Source organism: Oncorhynchus kisutch, unplaced genomic scaffold, assembly GCF_002021735.2.
Source record: "Oncorhynchus kisutch isolate 150728-3 unplaced genomic scaffold, Okis_V2 scaffold1925, whole genome shotgun sequence".
NCBI classification, from domain to species: Eukaryota; Metazoa; Chordata; class Actinopteri; order Salmoniformes; family Salmonidae; genus Oncorhynchus; species Oncorhynchus kisutch.
Genome location: NW_022263870.1, coordinates 22,548 through 40,680, shown reverse-complemented (window position 1 = coordinate 40,680; position 18,133 = coordinate 22,548). Strand labels below are relative to the sequence as shown.

Sequence of the window (18,133 nt, the reverse complement as noted above, 5' to 3'; positions counted from 1 at the left end):
CCCATAACATGATGGAGCCACCACTATGTTTGAAAATAAGGCTACTACTCATAATGTGTTATGTTGAATGTGCCCCAAACAAAAAAGCACTTTCTTTCAGGAAAAAGTTAATTGCTTTGGCACATTCTTTTTGCAGTATTCATTTAGTGCTTTCGCAAAGGATGATGTAGTTTAGAAATTTGGGAGGGCATTCAGGCAGGGGTGTGACATACTCCAAGACACTATATCATAGAATGTTCCCCTGAGTAACGGATAAAATGGACATTACGGGTATTACATTACATAATAATGTTCTCTCTACCTAGAATTGTTAGCTTGGATTACTCTTGTCACAAGGGGTTTTATGGCTGATTTAAGATGAAATCATCAAACCTGTTATGGTCAAACCGTAGTAATTTTTATTTATTTACCTCTTGAAATGGGAAAACATGTTTTTTATGAAGTTGATCATGTACTCTTAATGACAGAATGTTAAAATTAGGTGAAATCAAAAGTTTTTTTGGGGGACCATGTCACACTTCTTAAAAGTCACCGAAATTGGTGGAACGATCCAATAACCTCTTTAATCTGCCTCATAGTGATGATAGCTGTGTTTAAGTGTACCTCAATTACTGTATATAGTTCCAACATTTTGTATTAATCCTCTAAATGCGCCTGGATTCAGTATGTATTGATTTAGCATGCAATGTGTGAGAAGTGTGAGTAAGAGTATAAGGTCAAGACATTTGTTTCAAAACTTTATTTCTCTCTCTTTGAGCATATATTTACAATATAACTTGGCAAAAACAAAGCAAAGTACAGTGGTTGTATTTTGAACTTTAGTTTCACACACCAAATAAATCTGTACAAGGCTCCTCTAAACCAAACAAAATTACTGTTGTTGATTCTATAATTGTGCAAGGGTTGCATATGCAATCTTAGCTGTACATCTGGACTGTATCCTTGACACCTGATGCTGATATGCACAAGTGCATATAATTTTCACCCATTATTTACAGAGCAAGAAAATTAACAAAGATAGTATGTGAATGGTTTCAGATTTAGTTGCAATCTCAGAATGGGTAGGCCTTAACACCAGCAGCATGCTTTTGGGGTATTTTTCATATCAAACTTGTCTCAAAAGTGTTTTCACCTGTTGGTGGTTCTTTGTGTCCTGTCTAACTAAGCTGTTTCGTTCTGCTCTATGTTGGCCACCAGGCCCTTGGTGTCCACAGTGGCTGTTGGGCGGATGGGGTTGTTGAAGTACAAGGTGTTGTCGAAAGTACACTCTCCAAGGACGGGGGTAGGTATCCGTTTGCGGAGTAGGAAGGCACCGAGTCCTACCACTGTGATTATCACCAAGACGACTGCCACAGCGATGCCGGCATAACCATGGGGAGCTTCCTCCACTAGGGGAGCTAGAAGAAAGGAAGTCACAGTGTTATTGGCAAAATTATTGTGGGATTGGTTTTAGGCCCTATATAATGTTCAGACATGTGGAGTAGAGTGAAGTTGCCCCTAGACGCTGATCTTGGATCAGTTTTGCATTTTCTCCACTAATGGTTATGGATTGGGTGAGGGGAAACTGATCCCAGGACTATGCCCTGGAGCAAGAAAAGCATTGATTTGACTGTCAAAACTGATCAAATGTATCATTCTTTACGCTAACCAATTATATCTGCTGTGAGACACTCACCAGCAACTGGTTGCTTCTCTGTTGGTGTGATGACTGCAAAAGAAAGAGATAAAGTTGTTCACAAAACATAATTGCAAGACAATTCTAAGCTGATAAAACAAACACAGGATGACTTGAATAATGACTCTGATATCATCCCATCTTAAATACTTGAATCTATCAGCTGAGTCCGACTCACCTTTGGCTGTTTTGCAGATGTACGACTTGTACCGGTTGCAGCTGTTAGTGCTCCACAGACCACTATCAGACTGGATCTCCACACATTGTTCACTCTTTGGCATCCCTTGTTTCCAGTTGGTATAGTCCACCACACTGTTGTCAATCCACATCCAGTCGCCTGGAACAAGAACATTGGGTCAAACCTATATCCTTTGACATGGGTGATTCATTGTCATTGAACAACTATAAATCAATTAACATGGTTGTGTAAATGGGACATAATCTTAGAATTGCAAGAGATGGGTAGGTACTGTACTTGCCATTTGTTCATTTTAGCTGATGTTGCTAGTTAAACATGTTTTATATTCGAGGGAAAAGGCTTTTTGAGCCAGCGGCCTCAATGTTATGGGTTGTCAGTAAAATTCACTGATAGGGTTTCAAAATTCCGGTAATTTTTCAAGAATTCCTTTATTTTCCAGAAATCCTGGTTGGAAATTTGGGAAATTTCGCAGAATTTTATAACCATAGGTACTGACCTTCGTGGCTTTTGTGCATGCCAATCCAGAATGACTTGGATCCATCCTGCAGTAGCTCAAGGTTCTCCTGGATGAATCTGGCCTCCAATGGATCCTCGACACTCACCAGGGATGCTCCTGTTGTCAGAGAAACGTACTACCCGTATTCATCATCACCATCAATCACTTTGAATTTCTTGCATTCAATTAATGAGTTCATGTGCTCTACATTCAATTAAAACATTGGGTATGTCCCAAATAGCACCCCAGTTCCTATGTATAGTGTACTACTTTTTGACCATGGAATAGTATGCCGTTTGGGACACAACAATTGTGGTCTGAATGACAGTTGGTGTGAAGGAGAAGAAGTGTGTACCCATTCGGAGACATTCCACAGTGGCGTGGGCCCAGTTGTCCACCACAGAGTTGAGGAAGGCGTAGCAGTAACCCCTGAAGGGAACCCACGTCTTGCGTTTCTTGGGCTCGGGGCAGTTGCCAGGGAGCTGAGGGGGCTGGCTGGGGGCTATGTCTTTAAAAGAGGCCAGAGAAGTTCACATACTGAAGTTGATGTACATGAGATGTATATGGTCAATGTCGGCACAACTGATACATTACTGCATACAACATTTTTAAAAGACACACTTTTGGATTGATCAAGCATTAAACACAGACTTTGTGGGTAAATGGAGTAAAGGCCTTGTCTGACCTGGTGATCTCTTGCACAGTGAGGAGTAGGTGTTACTACAGTCGCCTGTCTTCCACTTGGCGTCCGTATCCATGTAAACACAGGCCATATTGTTCTTTGGCTCATCTTCGCCCCATTTGGTGTAAGATAGAGGCCAGTTATCCACCCACTTAAAACGCCCTTCAGTCTGAGAGACAGAGACAAAGACAACACACAATGGGAGCAAGGTCCAGCTGAAAGCTTGCAGCTTTTCAAACACAAAATCACTTTGGTTTCTGAAATGAACACGTCAGAGTAGGAGATCCAATGGATAACAGTGGGAGATCATATCAATGCTAAGTCCTCTTTGGAGCTGCACTAGCTCTTAAACCAAAGCCAGAGTCCAACAAGTTAGGTCATTTTTTAACTACTGGGCCTTGTAAAGAGGAAATTGAAGATCACAAATCTCCATATTTATAGTTAGTCTGATCAACATATTGTCTAGAATATTTAGTCTCTGTAACCCAAATGATTGGCATAGAGCAATGTCAATAGTAAAGACTTTTACCAAGTTGTTGTTGAGGCCGATCCACATGGGCTCATGGTATTTGTTTCTCTGCATTGTGATGAAGGCCTGGGTGATGGGGTTCAGGATGCTAGCCAACTCTGCATCGTTTGCTTTACATTGCCTCCGGGCCTCGTCCCAGTTCATCTTCTGGACCACCAGTTTGAAGGAGTCATTTCCCAGCTTGTAGAACGTCTTCGTTGACTCTGTGGTGGCAGGGACCACAATCTGAGAATCTGAAACCAAAGGAGACTTGTTGGAGGGGAACCTAAAGAGGGTTACTCTATTTGGACCACATACCAAATAATTGGAATTGAACAGCCTCAACTAGGGTTATCGATAACTTGCCAAAAACTGGCAGGTTCTCCAGATATGCTGTCCGGTCCTCTGGCAGTCTCTATGGGAGTGCCACAGGGTTCAATTCTCGGGCCGACTCTTTTCTCTGTATATATCAATGATGTTGCTCTTGCTGCGGGCGATTCCCTGATCCACCTCTACGCAGACGACACCCTTCTGTGTACTTCCAGCCCGTCCTTGGACACTGTGCTATCTAACCTCCAAACGAGCTTCAATGCCATACAACACTCCTTCCGTGGCCTCCATCTGCTCTTAAACGCTAGTAAAACCAAATGCATGCTTTTCAACCGTTCGCTGCCTGCACCCGCACGCCCGACTAGCATCACCACCCTGGATGGTTCCGACCTAGAATATGTGGACATCTATAAGTACCTAGGTGTCTGGCTAGACTGTAAACTCTCCTTCCAGACTCATATCAAACATCTCCAATCTAAAATCAAATCTAGAGTCGGCTTTCTATTCCGCAACAAAGCCTCCTTCACTCACGCCGCCAAACTTACCCTAGTAAAACTGACTATCCTACCGATCCTCGACTTCGGCGATGTCATCTACAAAATTGCTTCCAACACTCTACTCAGCAAACTGGATGCAGTTTATCACAGTGCCATCCGTTTTGTTACTAAAGCACCTTATACCACCCACCACTGCGACCTGTATGCTCTAGTCGGCTGGCCCTCGCTACATATTCATCGCCAGACCCAGGCTCCAGGTCATCTACAAGTCCATGCTAGGTAAAGCTCCGCCTTATCTCAGTTCACTGGTCACGATGGCAACACCCACTCGTAGCACGCGCTCCAGCAGGTGTATCTCACTGATCATCCCTAAAGCCAACACCTCATTTGGCCGCCTTTCGTTCCAGTTCTCTGCTGCCTGTGACTGGAACGAATTGCAAAATTTGCTGAAGTTGGAGACTTTTATCTCCCTCACCAACTTCAAACATCTGCTATCTGAGAAGCTAACCGATCGCTGCAGCTGTACATAGTCTATCGGTAAATAGCCCACCCAATTTTACCTCTTCCCCATAATGTTTATATTTATTTACTTTTCTGCTCTTTTGCACACCAATATCTCTACCTGTACATGACCATCTGATCATTTATCACTCCAGTGTTAATCTGCAAAATTGTAATTATTCGCCTACCTCCTCATGCCTTTTGCACACAATGTATATAGAATCAATTTTTTTTCTACTGTGTTATTGACTTGTTAATTGTTTACTCCATGTGTAACTCTGTGTTGTTGTCTGTTCACACTGCTTTGCTTTATCTTGGCCAGGTCGCAGTTGCAAATGAGAACTTGTTCTCAACTAGCCTACCTGGTTAAATAAAGGTGTTCTCAACTAGCCTACCTGGTTAAATAAAGGTGTTCTCAACTAGCCTACCTGGTTAAATAAAGGTGTTCTCAACTAGCCTACCTGGTTAAATAAAGGTGAAATAAAAAATACATAAAAAATAAAATGCTGCTTGGAGGATTCACGGATTTCTGGAAAACCTGGAGATTGTGAGAAAGTTACTGGAATTTTTCAAACCTAGAGCAGCCTCACTGAACTATGGCTTCTTCTCACCAATATTCCTTTTGCAGATGAAACCACGGGATAGTAAGCAGTCCTCGACCTTCCACATTCCTGCCTGTTTTTGAGAGCTGCCCACCAGAACCACACAGTCAAACACCTGGAAGAGAGATTGGGAAGGAGATGAAAAGGTTAGATCCCCTCTTCAGAATTCTCATTTGACTGGTTAAGGCTGTTTTGCATTTGGATTTATTGACAATAAGTCAATCAAAATCCCAAAGCCTAACATGTAAAGGTTCTCAAACCCAGATTGAAGGCGCAGTTCTGGATTAAAAATCATTCTCAATAAAGAATCTTCCTTGAAAGTAGATTTTAGTCTACCTACTTTCAAGGGGGATTCTCTATTCAGAACCATTTTTAATCTGTTTCCAGGAAGTCACTTAATCTGTGTTCAGCAAACAGTTATTTTTACTGTAAGTCTTGTACCTCTTCCATAAATGAATATCGTCCGTCTGGCACTGACATTGGATGCCCTTTTGCCCAGTTGGTATAGGAAACCCCTCTCCCCTCCGTCCATAGGAAGCGCATCTCCGAGTTGACGTCGTTCAGACCTATCCAAATGTCCTGAGGATTCCCAAGCATCTGGGTGGTAAGGAATGCTGGGAGGAAGACCAGTCAGAACAATGAAGAGTCAACAAGTGAATCCATATATACTGTTTACATGCAAAGGATTATCAACCCCTGTTCCATTGGTTAGCATTTCAATTATTTGGCACTTTTTAACCAATGTCTATAAGATTTCTTGTTGCATGCTTATAATTGCACAAATCCTCAATATAATTGAACACATAACATTTGACAGAATTTTAATAGCATGGTTTTATGCTAAATTACTTTTTAGAATTTCAATGTTCATTCTATTTCATTCTACCTTGGGCAATGCCATTGTCTCAGGTAGATTTGGCGGTGAGGTGTACACTTTTATTTATTTAAACTTTATTTTACTTGACAAGTTAGTTAAGAACAAATTCCTATTTACAATGATGGCCTAGGAACAGTGGGTTAACTGCCTTGTTCAGGGGCAAACAACAGATTTGTATCTTGTCAGCTCGGGGATTCGATCGAGCAACCTTTCGGTTACCCAAAGCTCTAGCCTCTAGAAGGATGGCCTCCTCACCCACCTTGCTCTTTCTCGCTGAGGACAGAGGCCAGGTTCCCTCCCTGGTTGATGCAGTAGGTCCTGGCCTCCTGCCATGGCTTCTTATCACTGTCTCCAATGAATTTGTAGCACTGTGGAAACATGATGCATCAACACGCTGTGTGTTGGAACGCGCTACTACAGCAAACAAAATCGATTCTATAGTGCATGGGCTCTGGTCAAAAGTATTGCACTATAAAGGGAATAGGGTGCCATTTGGGATGTAGACAATGACTCTCCACACACAGGTCAGCATCACATTGGGTCATCACATGATAAGGAAAGTAGTTTGTGTGAGGTTCTCTCTGCTGGTGTACCATGCAGGTGTATGTAGACTACAGAAGGATGTCCTTGTATGATTTTATAGTATGTGGTGGTGGTACTGTAGTAGTGTAGCAGTTACCTTCCCCTGGAAAGCAATCCATTCTGGGACACAACCTCCCCTGGGTACAGTGGTGGGGGCCATGGTCGTGTTAATGAAACTGGTGGTTCTTTTACAAATGGAGGCCAGCTCTACTCCACAGTTGATATCATTCCAGTACCCTAGAGATGCAGAGAAACAAAGAGACACAACCCGATATAGACCCAGCTTACAAAATTACATCCTGGGAGCGTTCCCTGAATGTTAGAGAAAGTCCCATGGATGTTGCAGTATAACAACACAGTAACGAGAGCATAACTGCTAAATCCCTCTGGAATTAGACGTACCCATACTCTTGTATATCGTCACACAGTTCTCATCGTTGTTGGCAAAGTTGGGTTCGTTTTGATCCCACGCGGTAAACACAACAGGAGACCCATCCAACCAGCTGAAACATACAGTACACAAACCCAGTCTGAACTGTGAGCATCTATTCAATCAACTACACACCTTGAAAGCACACGTTTCTCCACTCGGCAGAGAAGCACAGATTTCAGGCATGTTCACTGGACTGTGACAAACAAAACATGCTCATGCACAAATATCTCTGAAAAGAGGTGGTAGGACTTCAGGTTGTTTTAAATGTCCAGGGAACAGTCAACAGTCATTTTACATACCTAAAAGACTTATCCAAACCAACGGTCATTCCAATGTAATATTGTCCCTCGGATCCTCTAGATATCTGGAAAAAAGTTGCAACTCTTTGAGGAAACAACCATTTCTAGATTGAACATTGAACATTTCAGTGACACTTGTTGTCATCCTGTCATAGTGTAAAATCCTCTCTTTATCAGATCCCAAGAACCAAAGCTTTTTGGACGTCACAGGACTGCATATACACAAATATAAACACAACGTGTAAAGTTTTGGTCTCATGTTTCATGAGCTGAAATAAAAGATCTCTGAAATGTTCAATAACGCACAAAAAAACGTATTTCTCTCAATTTTAGTGCACACGTTTGTTTACGTCCCTGTTAGTGAGCATTTCTCCTTTGTCAAGATAATCCATCCACCAGGTAGGTGTGGCATATCAAGAAGCTGATTAAACAGTGTGATCATTATACAGGTGCACCTTGTGGTGGGGACAAGGAAAGGCCACTCTAAAATGTGCAGTTTTGTCATACAACCCAATGCCACAGATGTCTCAAGTTTTGAGGGAACGTGCAATTAGCATGCTGACTGCAGGAATGTTCACCAGAGCTTTTTCCAGAGGATGGAATGTTAATTTCTCTATCATATGCCGCCTCCGATGTCATTTTAGAGAATGACGTCCAACCGGCCTCACAACTGCAGACCACTTGTGTGGCGTCTTGTGGGTGAGCGGCTTGCTGATGTCAACGATGTGAAGAGAGTGCACCATGGTGGCGGCGGGGTTATTATGGTATGGGCAGGCATAAGCTACTGACAACGAACACAATTGCATTTTATAGACCATGATGAGTTCCATTGTTGTGCCATTCATTCACCACTATCACCTCATGTTTCAGCATGATAATGCAAGGCCCAATGTTGCAAGGATCTGTACACAATTCCTGGAAGCTGAAAAAGTCCCAGTTCTTCCATGGCCTACATACTCACCAGTTATGTCACCATTTGAGCATGTTTGGGATGCTCTGGATCAACTTGTTCAACAGCCAGTTCCAGTTCTTGCCAATATCCAGCAACTTCGCACAGCCATTGAAGAGGAGTCAGACAACATTCCACAGGCCACAATCACCAGCCTGATCACCTCTATGTGAAGGAAATGTGTCATGCTGCATGAGGCAAATGGTGTGCACACCAGATACTGACTGGTTTTCTGATCCACGCCCCTACATTTTTTTCAAGGTATCTGTGACCAATAGATGCAAATCAGTATTCCCAGTGATGTGAAATCCATAGATGAGGGCCTACTTTATTTATTTAAATTGACTGATTTACTTACAGTATCAGTCAAGTTTGGACACAGCTACTCATTCAAGTGTTTTTCTTTATTTGTACTATTTTCTACATTGTAGTGAAGACATCAAAACTATGAAATAACACATATGGAATCATGTAGTACACCACCCCATCTTGTCACAACACAACTGATTAGCTCAAATGCATTTAGAAGGAAAGAAATTACACAAACGAACTTGTAACAGGGCTCACCTGTTAATTGAAATGCATTCCAGGTGACTACCTCATGAAGCTGGTTGAGAGAATGCCAAGAGTGTGCAAAGCTGTCATCAAGGCAAAGGGTGGCTACTTTAAAGAATCTCAAATATAAAATATATTTGGATTTGTTTAACACTTTTTTGGTTACTACATGATTCCATATGTGTTATTTCATAGTAGTGATGTGTATACTATTATTCTATTATGTAGAAAATAGAAAAAATAAATAAAAAGTGTGTCCAAACATTTGACTGGTACTGTATATGAACTGACATTTTTTCATGTTGCATTTATATTTTTGTTCAGTATAGAAGTGTCTACCTGTTTCCATATAAACTTCCTCTCGCTCTCTGCAGTAATGACCACCAGATCACCAAAGTTCTTTTTACAGAATTCTCTCGCCTCGTCCATGGGGAGATTCTCAGTGTTGAAGAAATACTGAGTGTCGTTGTACTCAATCCAGCCGTCCTTTGTAGTGTTGTACACTGAAAAGGCATGTAAAAAAGGAGTACATTTCCTGTTAGGCATTTTTAATAGTACATTTTCACAGAGTACATTTTCTCTTAGTGTTTGTGTTGAACTATGCTTCGCAAACTAAATGATAGAAGAAGGTGTGCTATACATTATGTGCAGTGATTCATTTAACTTAAGGGAAAGGCCAAGAGCTTGAAGGAGAGCAGGGATAGTGAGAAGGAGGAAGTGGAGACAGGAAGTGGAGGAATGAGAAACAGGAAACTGGACATATTCCTAAGATCCTATGCATTACCTGGCTCAACTTGAGTGGGATGGGGCTTTGGGGTAACCCCTGTGGATACCAAAAAAAGTTTGGGTGAGCACATCTGCAAGGTTGAGGGTCAAAATTCTATGTTCATCAATAGTTTCATGACTGACATGAACTGCATGCCCATTGGGCACACACACTGGTTGAATCAATGTTGTTTAAACGTTGAACCAACGTGGAACAGATCTTGAATTGACGTCTGTGCCCAGTGGCTGGTGAAGTCAGTGCTCCAGCAGATATGGTCTACTGTACCTTTGCGAATCTCGCAAATCCAGTCATTGTAGGCATCACAGTGTCGATCATTCCAGTGGCGTCCGTAGTAAAACTGGACCTCTGCGCATTTTTCGTTTTCGTTGTAGTTGTTTGGTTCTCCAAATCCCCAATTCTCATAGCTGAACTGGAGAACAACATTGGAATAATGTTACACAGTAGCATTGTATGGTGTCCATATTAGCCTCAGGCTGAGGCTGTCCTTATATGGACACCATAGTACTGTATGTACTTTCATTCCCATTAAATACAATGACTGCAAATCAAAGATTGAAACAAGAGTAGTGAGTAATAAACTACTTGTAAGGAGAAGGAATATCACAGTAAAGATGAGGTGGCAGGCTACTCACTGCTGATCCGTCAGCCCAGACGAAACCTGCAGAAGGATCCAGATTGCTGAGGCCGATCCAGGCTGCATCAGAGGAATGATACCTGAACAGAGAGAATGGAAACCACAGACAGTGGTTTTTATGACTGTGTGGTTTTCAACCACAGACAGTGGTTATTCTGACTGTGTGGTTTTCAACCACAGACAGTGGTTTTTATGACTGTGTGGTTTTCAACCACAAATAGTGGTTATTATGACTTTGTGGTTTTCAACCATAGACAGTGGTTATTATGACCGTGTTAATTTCAACCATAAACAGTGGTTATTACAACCGTGCTGATTTTGACTTCAACCACAGACCGTGGTTAATAGGACCACACTGGTTTTGACTGATACTCATGGCAACAGAGACAGTTATGAGGATAACTTACGGAGAGCCGTTCAGGTCTGTGGCACTGTGAATGCTCATCAGATCACCACCAATGGCCTTGCAGAATTCCCGCGACTCTGACCATGACTTCTTGTTTTCAGTCTCTTTTCTGTGAAGCTTATTGAGGGGAGAGAAAATTATTATTGATGAATTATTAATTAATTATTCTAATTAAGGATTATCAATGAATTCATGCTCGTTGATTAAATTATTAATATTAAAAAAACTTCACTTCAATTGACTAATCAAAGTGTTTGTTACAAATCAAATCAAAATCAAATCAAATCAAATCAAATGTTCCCCAACTGTACCTTGTAACAGATATTTCTTTTAGCAACAGGTGACCACCCAGAAGGACAGCTCAGTGCCGGGGTGGTGGGAGGGGCCATTGTTGATGTGACGCCCTCCGCCATTTTCTTACAGATGTACTTCTCCTTGTTGCTGCAGCTGACTACATCCCATAGTCCCGCAAACATTCCAGTTGTCATAGCTACGCAGCCTTGTTTTCTGTCTTTTTTCAAACACACAGAAAGGCGAGAGAAAACTTAATAGTTTCATTTAGTTCTGACATTTGCCAGGCAGTTAAGGTGTGGGAGAAAGTAGTCCTCTAATACCGCAGTCATCATAGCAATGACAGTTCATGCTACAATCGATCATCAGTTGCTACAATCAATCACCATTGTGGTAAAAGGACACTGTACCTGGCATGCCCACGTTGAAGTGGGTGAACTTGACCTCCGAACTGGTAGTCCACTTGAACGTGTCTATATCCGCCATGTTGGAAAGTCCACTCCAGAAGTACTTCTCCGGCCTCAAACCCACCAAACTGACCAGGAAGGCATTTTCATACCTACAAACCAACAAACACACACACATTAAATCTGTTATCTGACAACTTATTGCTATTATCTTGTCCAGGATGTGACTCAAATAAGTGAGTCAAATATAACTTATCCTTATAAAATGGTCATGATGTGATACCGTACCTGTCAGCCACTTCCACCAGGATTGAGTCACTCCGCTGGCAGGTCTGCTTGGCCTCATCAAATGTTTTGGTTTCTGATCCAACGTTGTAGCAGTAAGAACCATACCGGATCCAGCCCTTGATGACAAAAATACAGAAACAATTATCCTCCTACTGGTGGATCTTTGTCAGTCAAGATGACACCATTCTAGTCCTTATCTAGAATCTTTTTCAAGCTTCCATTTCATGTGATATAATTCTGTATTCATTAGTTACTGTACTCTCCCTTTCAACAAACAGGAAATGACCTCACTCACCAGCTTACATCCTGGACTATCTTCCTCTGGGGCACCTGCCACCGGTTTGGTGGAGGCCTTTTTCTTACACATGTACCCGTAGGTCTTCTCACACAAATTATCAGCCCACTTCCCATCCTGTGAGAGAATATGGAGTCCACATTGTCACAATACCACATTTATTACTGCGTTGACACCAATGTTAAACGTTGTCATCATTGCCATTGTTAGCCGTAGCATTCAGCTAGTGTTCGCATTTATCTAGCGTCAGCATTTACCTAGCACTAGCATATAGCGAGTGTTAAGGTTAGTTATACAAAATATGTGGTGTAAGCATTTAGCTAGCATTAGTGTTAGCATTAGCATGAACCTAGTCTGTCCATTGAGGGACCAATGTGAATGTTACCTTTCCTCTGATCAGGACACAGTCCTCCTGGAGGTTGGCACCATGGGAGGGCTCCCCTGTCTGCCAGTGGCTGAATGTCACATGGGATCGGTCGGTCCACTCAAACAGCAGCGCGTTCCTTTGGTCGTTCAGGCCGATCCACAGCTCATCTGTGGCCGCTGAAGTCAAGCAGAAGGACATTAAGAGTCAGAGCCAGGAAGACAGTGATAAACACCTGATATACTTATCGTTGCCTTTGGCTGATCAAATTGACTGAGGTGGCATTATTATTATTTATTCATGGAGGCCCAATTTAGACCAGGGTCTCATTCACAATCATGCCCTGAGTACAAACATTTTCACAATGAAGAAAATGAACATTCCAAAGAAAACAAGACAAATAAAAAGTCGACAAGGTACAGTTACAATACTACCATTTCAACAAATGAACCATTACATCAATAAAAACAACTGCAATTCACAATGAATGAATTTAACACCAGCATCCTAAACTGCTTTAACGGCACCAGGAAATCAAGATGCAAGGAATTTTGCAGGTTATTCCAACAATGGGGGGCACTAAAGCTAAAGGAGGATTTACCAAAATAGGTAGAGATCTTAGAGGCCTCAAGATTTCAACAACACTGTGATGGGTTTGGTCGCCTATTCTTTTATACCTTAGCGACAAAGTTAGGTAAATTAGAAGCTTGTGTAGTGGAACGTTGTAAATAAAAAGGGAGTAATGAAGTGATCTACAGGACTTCAATGAGAACCAGCCAATGTTTTGATAGAGGATGCAGTGGTGAGTATTAAAATTGTCACCTGTGATAAAGTGAAGGAAATTATGGTAGATGGCATCCAAACGTTTAAGACTAGTGGCTTCTGGAATCTGGTAAATGGTGTCACCATAGTCAAGAGCGGGCAGGAATATTGACGGTACAATCTGCTGCCTGCTATTTAGGGAGAAGCCAGATCTATTTTTTTTAAATACCTTTTTAACTAGCTCATCCGAATGCTTTTTAAACATGAACTCTTTGTCAATCCAAATACCCAGACTTTTATTGGGACACATCTCAGAATGGTTTTCAAAACTGATAGAAATGACAACCCACGAGAAAGATCATTGTAGTGCATAACAGATCTATCAGATATAGAGGTAATTGTAGCTACAACATGGATAGTGGACTCACTATATCCTGTCTGAGAGATGATGAAGCTTTGTTCTTCTATGTTGTGGATGCTGGCCAGGTCCCCTCCATCTTTGTGGCAGGCGGCCAGGGCATCCCTCCACATCTTCTTGGTACGTTGTAGGTAGTAGCAGTGGCCTGCATAGGGAATCCAGTGACTGGTGCAGAAGGTGGGCTGATCTTTTCCTACTGAGGGGGGTCAAAGTTCAATAGTCAGAGAGAAGGTAGAATGTCCAGAAAGTGGTAGACTGTAATGTTTTATCTGTTTGACCCAAAACAACCTCTGGGTCCATATTCATAATGCATCTTGGGGTGAGAGTGCTGATCTAGTATCAGCCCGCCCTGTCCATGTAACCTTATTCATTATAATCTAAAAAGCTAAACTGACACTAGTTCAGCACTCCTACTCTGAGACACTTAGTGAAATTGGGCACTAATATATAAATGTTCAGTTTACCCTACCCTACACAACCTGACCTGGTGTTGTTAACCTTGTGTTGCATGGCATTTGAACTAAGTCAAAAATTGTGTGTAGGTCATGACTGTTATGTACTGTATGATTCAACTCTTACCTATAGGGGCAGAGGCCAGAGTAGTGGAGTTTCCTTTGCGACAGATATATCCCAGCTTCTTGGAACATTCATTGGTCTCCCATTTCGAGGCCTTGCCAGCATTCAGGGTTGCACAGCTGAGCCCGGGTTCAGTTGATGGATGTCCTTTTGGAAATATTGACCCATGTGTTTATTAATTGTCTTCCTGCATCATTGTAAGTCATAACATACTTGGACAACCTCAGTTGTTCCCTAGGCTGTAATGTATAATATGATGTGTTGCATGCAGTTGCACTCACCTGGGGCCCAGTTTAAATATCTGAATGGGTTTCCATTGCTCCACTGCCATCCAGCCTCAAAGTCTAGGCTATTCAGTCCAATCCACAGAGATGTGCCCAGGATATTGGTCAACCCTGCATTAATAAAAAGCATCACAATACATCCACGAGAGTAGTGTAATATTCTTAATAAGGAATTGAATGTATCAGATTGATTTACAGTACCTTGCGAAAGTATTCAGCCCCCTTGAACTTTACGACCTTTTGCCACATTTCAGGCTTCAAACATAAAGATATAAAACTGTATTTTTTTGTGAAGAATCAACAACAAGTGGGACACAATCATGAAGTGGAACGACATTGATTGGATATTTCAAACTTTTTTAACAAATCAAAAACTGAAAAATTGGGCGTGCAAAATTATTCAGCCCCTTTACTTTCAGTGCAGCAAACTCTCTCCAGAAGTTCAGTGAGGATCTCTGAATGATCCAATGTTGACCTAAATGACTAATGATGATAAATACAATCCACCTGTGTGTAATCAAGTCTCCGTATAAATGCACCTGCACTGTGATAGTCTCAGAGGTCCGTTAAAAGCGCAGAGAGCATCATGAATAACAAGGAACACACCAGGCAGGTCCGATATACTGTTGTGAAGAAGTTTAAAGCCGGATTTGGATACAAAAAGATTTCCCAAGCTTTAAACATCCCAAGGAGCACTGTGCAAGCGATAATATTGAAATGGAAGGAGTATCAGACCACTGCAAATCTACCAAGACCTGGCCGTCCCTCTAAACTTTCAGCTCATACAAGGAGAAGACTGATCAGAGATGCAGCCAAGAGGCCCATGATCACTCTGGATGAACTGCAGAGATCTACAGCTGAGGTGGGAGACTCTGTCCATAGGACAACAATCAGTCGTATATTGCACAAAACTGGCCTTTATGGAAGAGTGGCAAGAAGAAAGCCATTTCTTAAAGATATCCATAAAAAGTGTTGTTTAAAGTTTGCCACAAGCCACCTGGGAGACACACCAAACATGTGGAAGAAGGTGCTCTGGTCAGATGAAACCAAATGCATCTGGCAACAATGCAAAACGTTATGTTTGGCGTAAAAGCAACACAGCTCATCACCCTGAACACACCATCCCCACTGTCAAACATGGTGGTGGCAGCATCATGGTTTGGGCCTGCTTTTCTTCAGCAGGGACAGGGAAGATGGTTAAAATTGATGGGAAGATGGATGGAGCCAAATACAGGACCATTCTGGAAGAAAACCTGATGGAGTCTGCAAAAGACCTGAGACTGGGACGGAGATTTGTCTTCCAACAAGACAATGATCCAAAACATAAAGCAAAATCTACAATGGAATGGTTCAAAAATAAACATATCCAGGTGTTAGAATGGCCAAGTCAAAGTCCAGACCTGAATCCAATCGAGAATCTGTGGAAAGAACTGAAAACTGCTGTTCATAAATGCTCTCCATCCAACCTCACTGAGCTCGAGTTGTTTTGCAAGGAGGAATGGGAAAACATTTCAGTCTCTCGATGTGCAAAACTGATAGAGACATACCCCAAGCGACTTACAGCTGTAATCGCAGCAAAAGGTGGCGCTACAAAGTATTAATTTAAGGGGGCTGAAGAATTTTTTCATGCCCAATTATTCCGTTTTCGATTTGAATAATCAATAAATGTCGTTCCACTTCATGATTGTGTCCCACTTGTTGTTGATTCTTCACAAAAAAATACAGTTTTATATCTTTATGTTTGAAGCTTGAAATGTGGCAAAAGGTCGCAAAGTTCAAGGGGGCCGAATACTTTCGCAAGGCACTGTATATATATATATATATATAAATAAATAAAGGGAACACTTAAACAACTAAATGTAACTCCAAGTCAATCACACTTCTGTGAAATCAAACTGTCCACTTAGGAAGCAACACTGATTGACAATAAATTGCACATGCTGTTGTGCAAATGGAATAGACAACAGGTGGAAATTATAGGCAATTAGCCCCAATAAAGGAGTGGTTCTGCAGGTGGTGACCACAGACCACTTCTCAGTTCCTATGCTTCCTGGCTGATGTTTTGGTCATTTTTGAATGTTGGCGGTGCTTTCACTCTAGTGGTAGCATGAGACGGAGTCTACAACCCACACAAGTGGCTCAGGTAGTGCAGCTCATCCAGGATGGCACATCAATGCGAGCTGTGCCAACAAGGTTTGCTGTGTCTGTCAGCGTAGTGTCCAGAGCATGGAGGCGCTACCAGGAGACAGGCCAGTACATCAGGAGACGTGGAGGAGGCCGTAGAAGGGCAACAACCCAGCAGCAGGACCGCTAACTCCGCCTTTGTGCAAGGAGGAGCAGGAGGAGCACTGCCAGAGCCCTGCAAAATGACCTCCAGCAGGCCACAAATGTGCATGTGTCTGCTCAAACGGTCAGAAACAGACTCCATGAGGGTGGTATGAGGGCTCGACGTCCACAGGTGGAGGTTGTGCTTACAGCCAAACACTGTGCAGGACGTTTGGCATTTGCCAGAGAACACCAAGATTGGCAAATTCGCCACTGGCGCCCTGTGCTCTTCACAGATGAAAGCAGGTTCACACTGAGCACATGTGACAGACGTGACAGAGTCTGGAGACGCCGTGGAGAACGTTCTGCTGCCTGCAACATCCTCCAGCATGACCGGTTTAGCGGTGGGTCAGTCATGGTGTGGGGTGGCATTTCTTTGGGGGGCCGCACAGCCCTCCATGTGCTCGCTAGAGGTAGCCTGACTGCCATTAGGTACCGAGATTAAATCCTCAGACCGCTTGTGAGACCATATGTTGGTGCGGTTGGCCCTGGATTCCTCCTAATGCAAGACAATGCTAGACCTCATGTGGCTGGAGTGTGTCAGCAGTTCCTGCAAGAGGAAGGCATTGATGCTATGGACTGGCCCGCTCGTTCCCCAGACCTGAATCCAATTGAGCACATCTGGGACATCATGTCTCGCTCCATCCACCAACGCCACGTTGCACCACAGACTGTCCAGCAGTTGGCGGATGCTTTAGTCCAGGTCTGGGAGGAGATCGCTCAGGAGACCATCCGCCACCTCATCAGGAGCATGCCCAGGCGTTGTAGGGAGGTCATACAGGCACTTGGAGGCCACACACACTACTGAGCCTCATTTTGACTTGTTTAATGACATTACATCAAAGTTGGATCAGCCTGTAGTGTGGTTTTCCACTTTAATTTTGAATGTGACTCCAAATCCAGACCTCCAAGGGTTGATAAATTTGATATCCATTGATCATTTTTGTGTGATTTTGTTGTCAGCACATTCAACTATGTAAAGAAAAAAGTATTTAATAAGAATATTTCATTCATTCAGATCTAGGATGTGTTATTTTAGTGTTCCCTTAATTTTTTTGAGCAGTGTATATATATATATATATATATATATAGACCACATGGAAAATTCAAT

General features: G+C 42.4%; 1 protein-coding gene across 2 annotated transcripts; it reads right to left on the bottom strand.

The window, feature by feature from the left end:
• Positions 1-724: 724 nt before the first annotated feature.
• LOC116368458 (macrophage mannose receptor 1-like) lies at positions 725-14,842 on the bottom strand. 2 transcript variants are annotated; one of them, XM_031819183.1, is made up of 26 exons: positions 14,695-14,842; positions 14,417-14,560; positions 13,848-14,033; positions 12,679-12,836; positions 12,294-12,410; positions 11,999-12,114; positions 11,714-11,862; positions 11,324-11,523; positions 11,014-11,129; positions 10,605-10,686; positions 10,237-10,381; positions 9,970-10,008; positions 9,525-9,688; positions 7,682-7,746; positions 7,352-7,452; positions 7,047-7,186; positions 6,627-6,735; positions 5,932-6,104; positions 5,500-5,605; positions 3,582-3,814; positions 3,056-3,221; positions 2,726-2,878; positions 2,371-2,487; positions 1,854-2,012; positions 1,676-1,708; positions 725-1,397 (listed from the first exon to the last, which is right to left on the bottom strand). In XM_031819183.1, the coding sequence occupies exons 1-26, from the start codon at positions 14,825-14,827 to the stop codon at positions 1,162-1,164; spliced, it is 3,540 nt and encodes a 1,179-aa protein (XP_031675043.1). In that variant the 5' UTR covers positions 14,828-14,842; the 3' UTR covers positions 725-1,161. The 2 variants fall into 2 exon arrangements, with proteins under 2 accessions (XP_031675043.1, XP_031675044.1); XM_031819184.1 differs by having other exon boundaries at positions 13,848-14,030.
• Between the last annotated feature and the right edge of the window lie 3,291 nt (positions 14,843-18,133).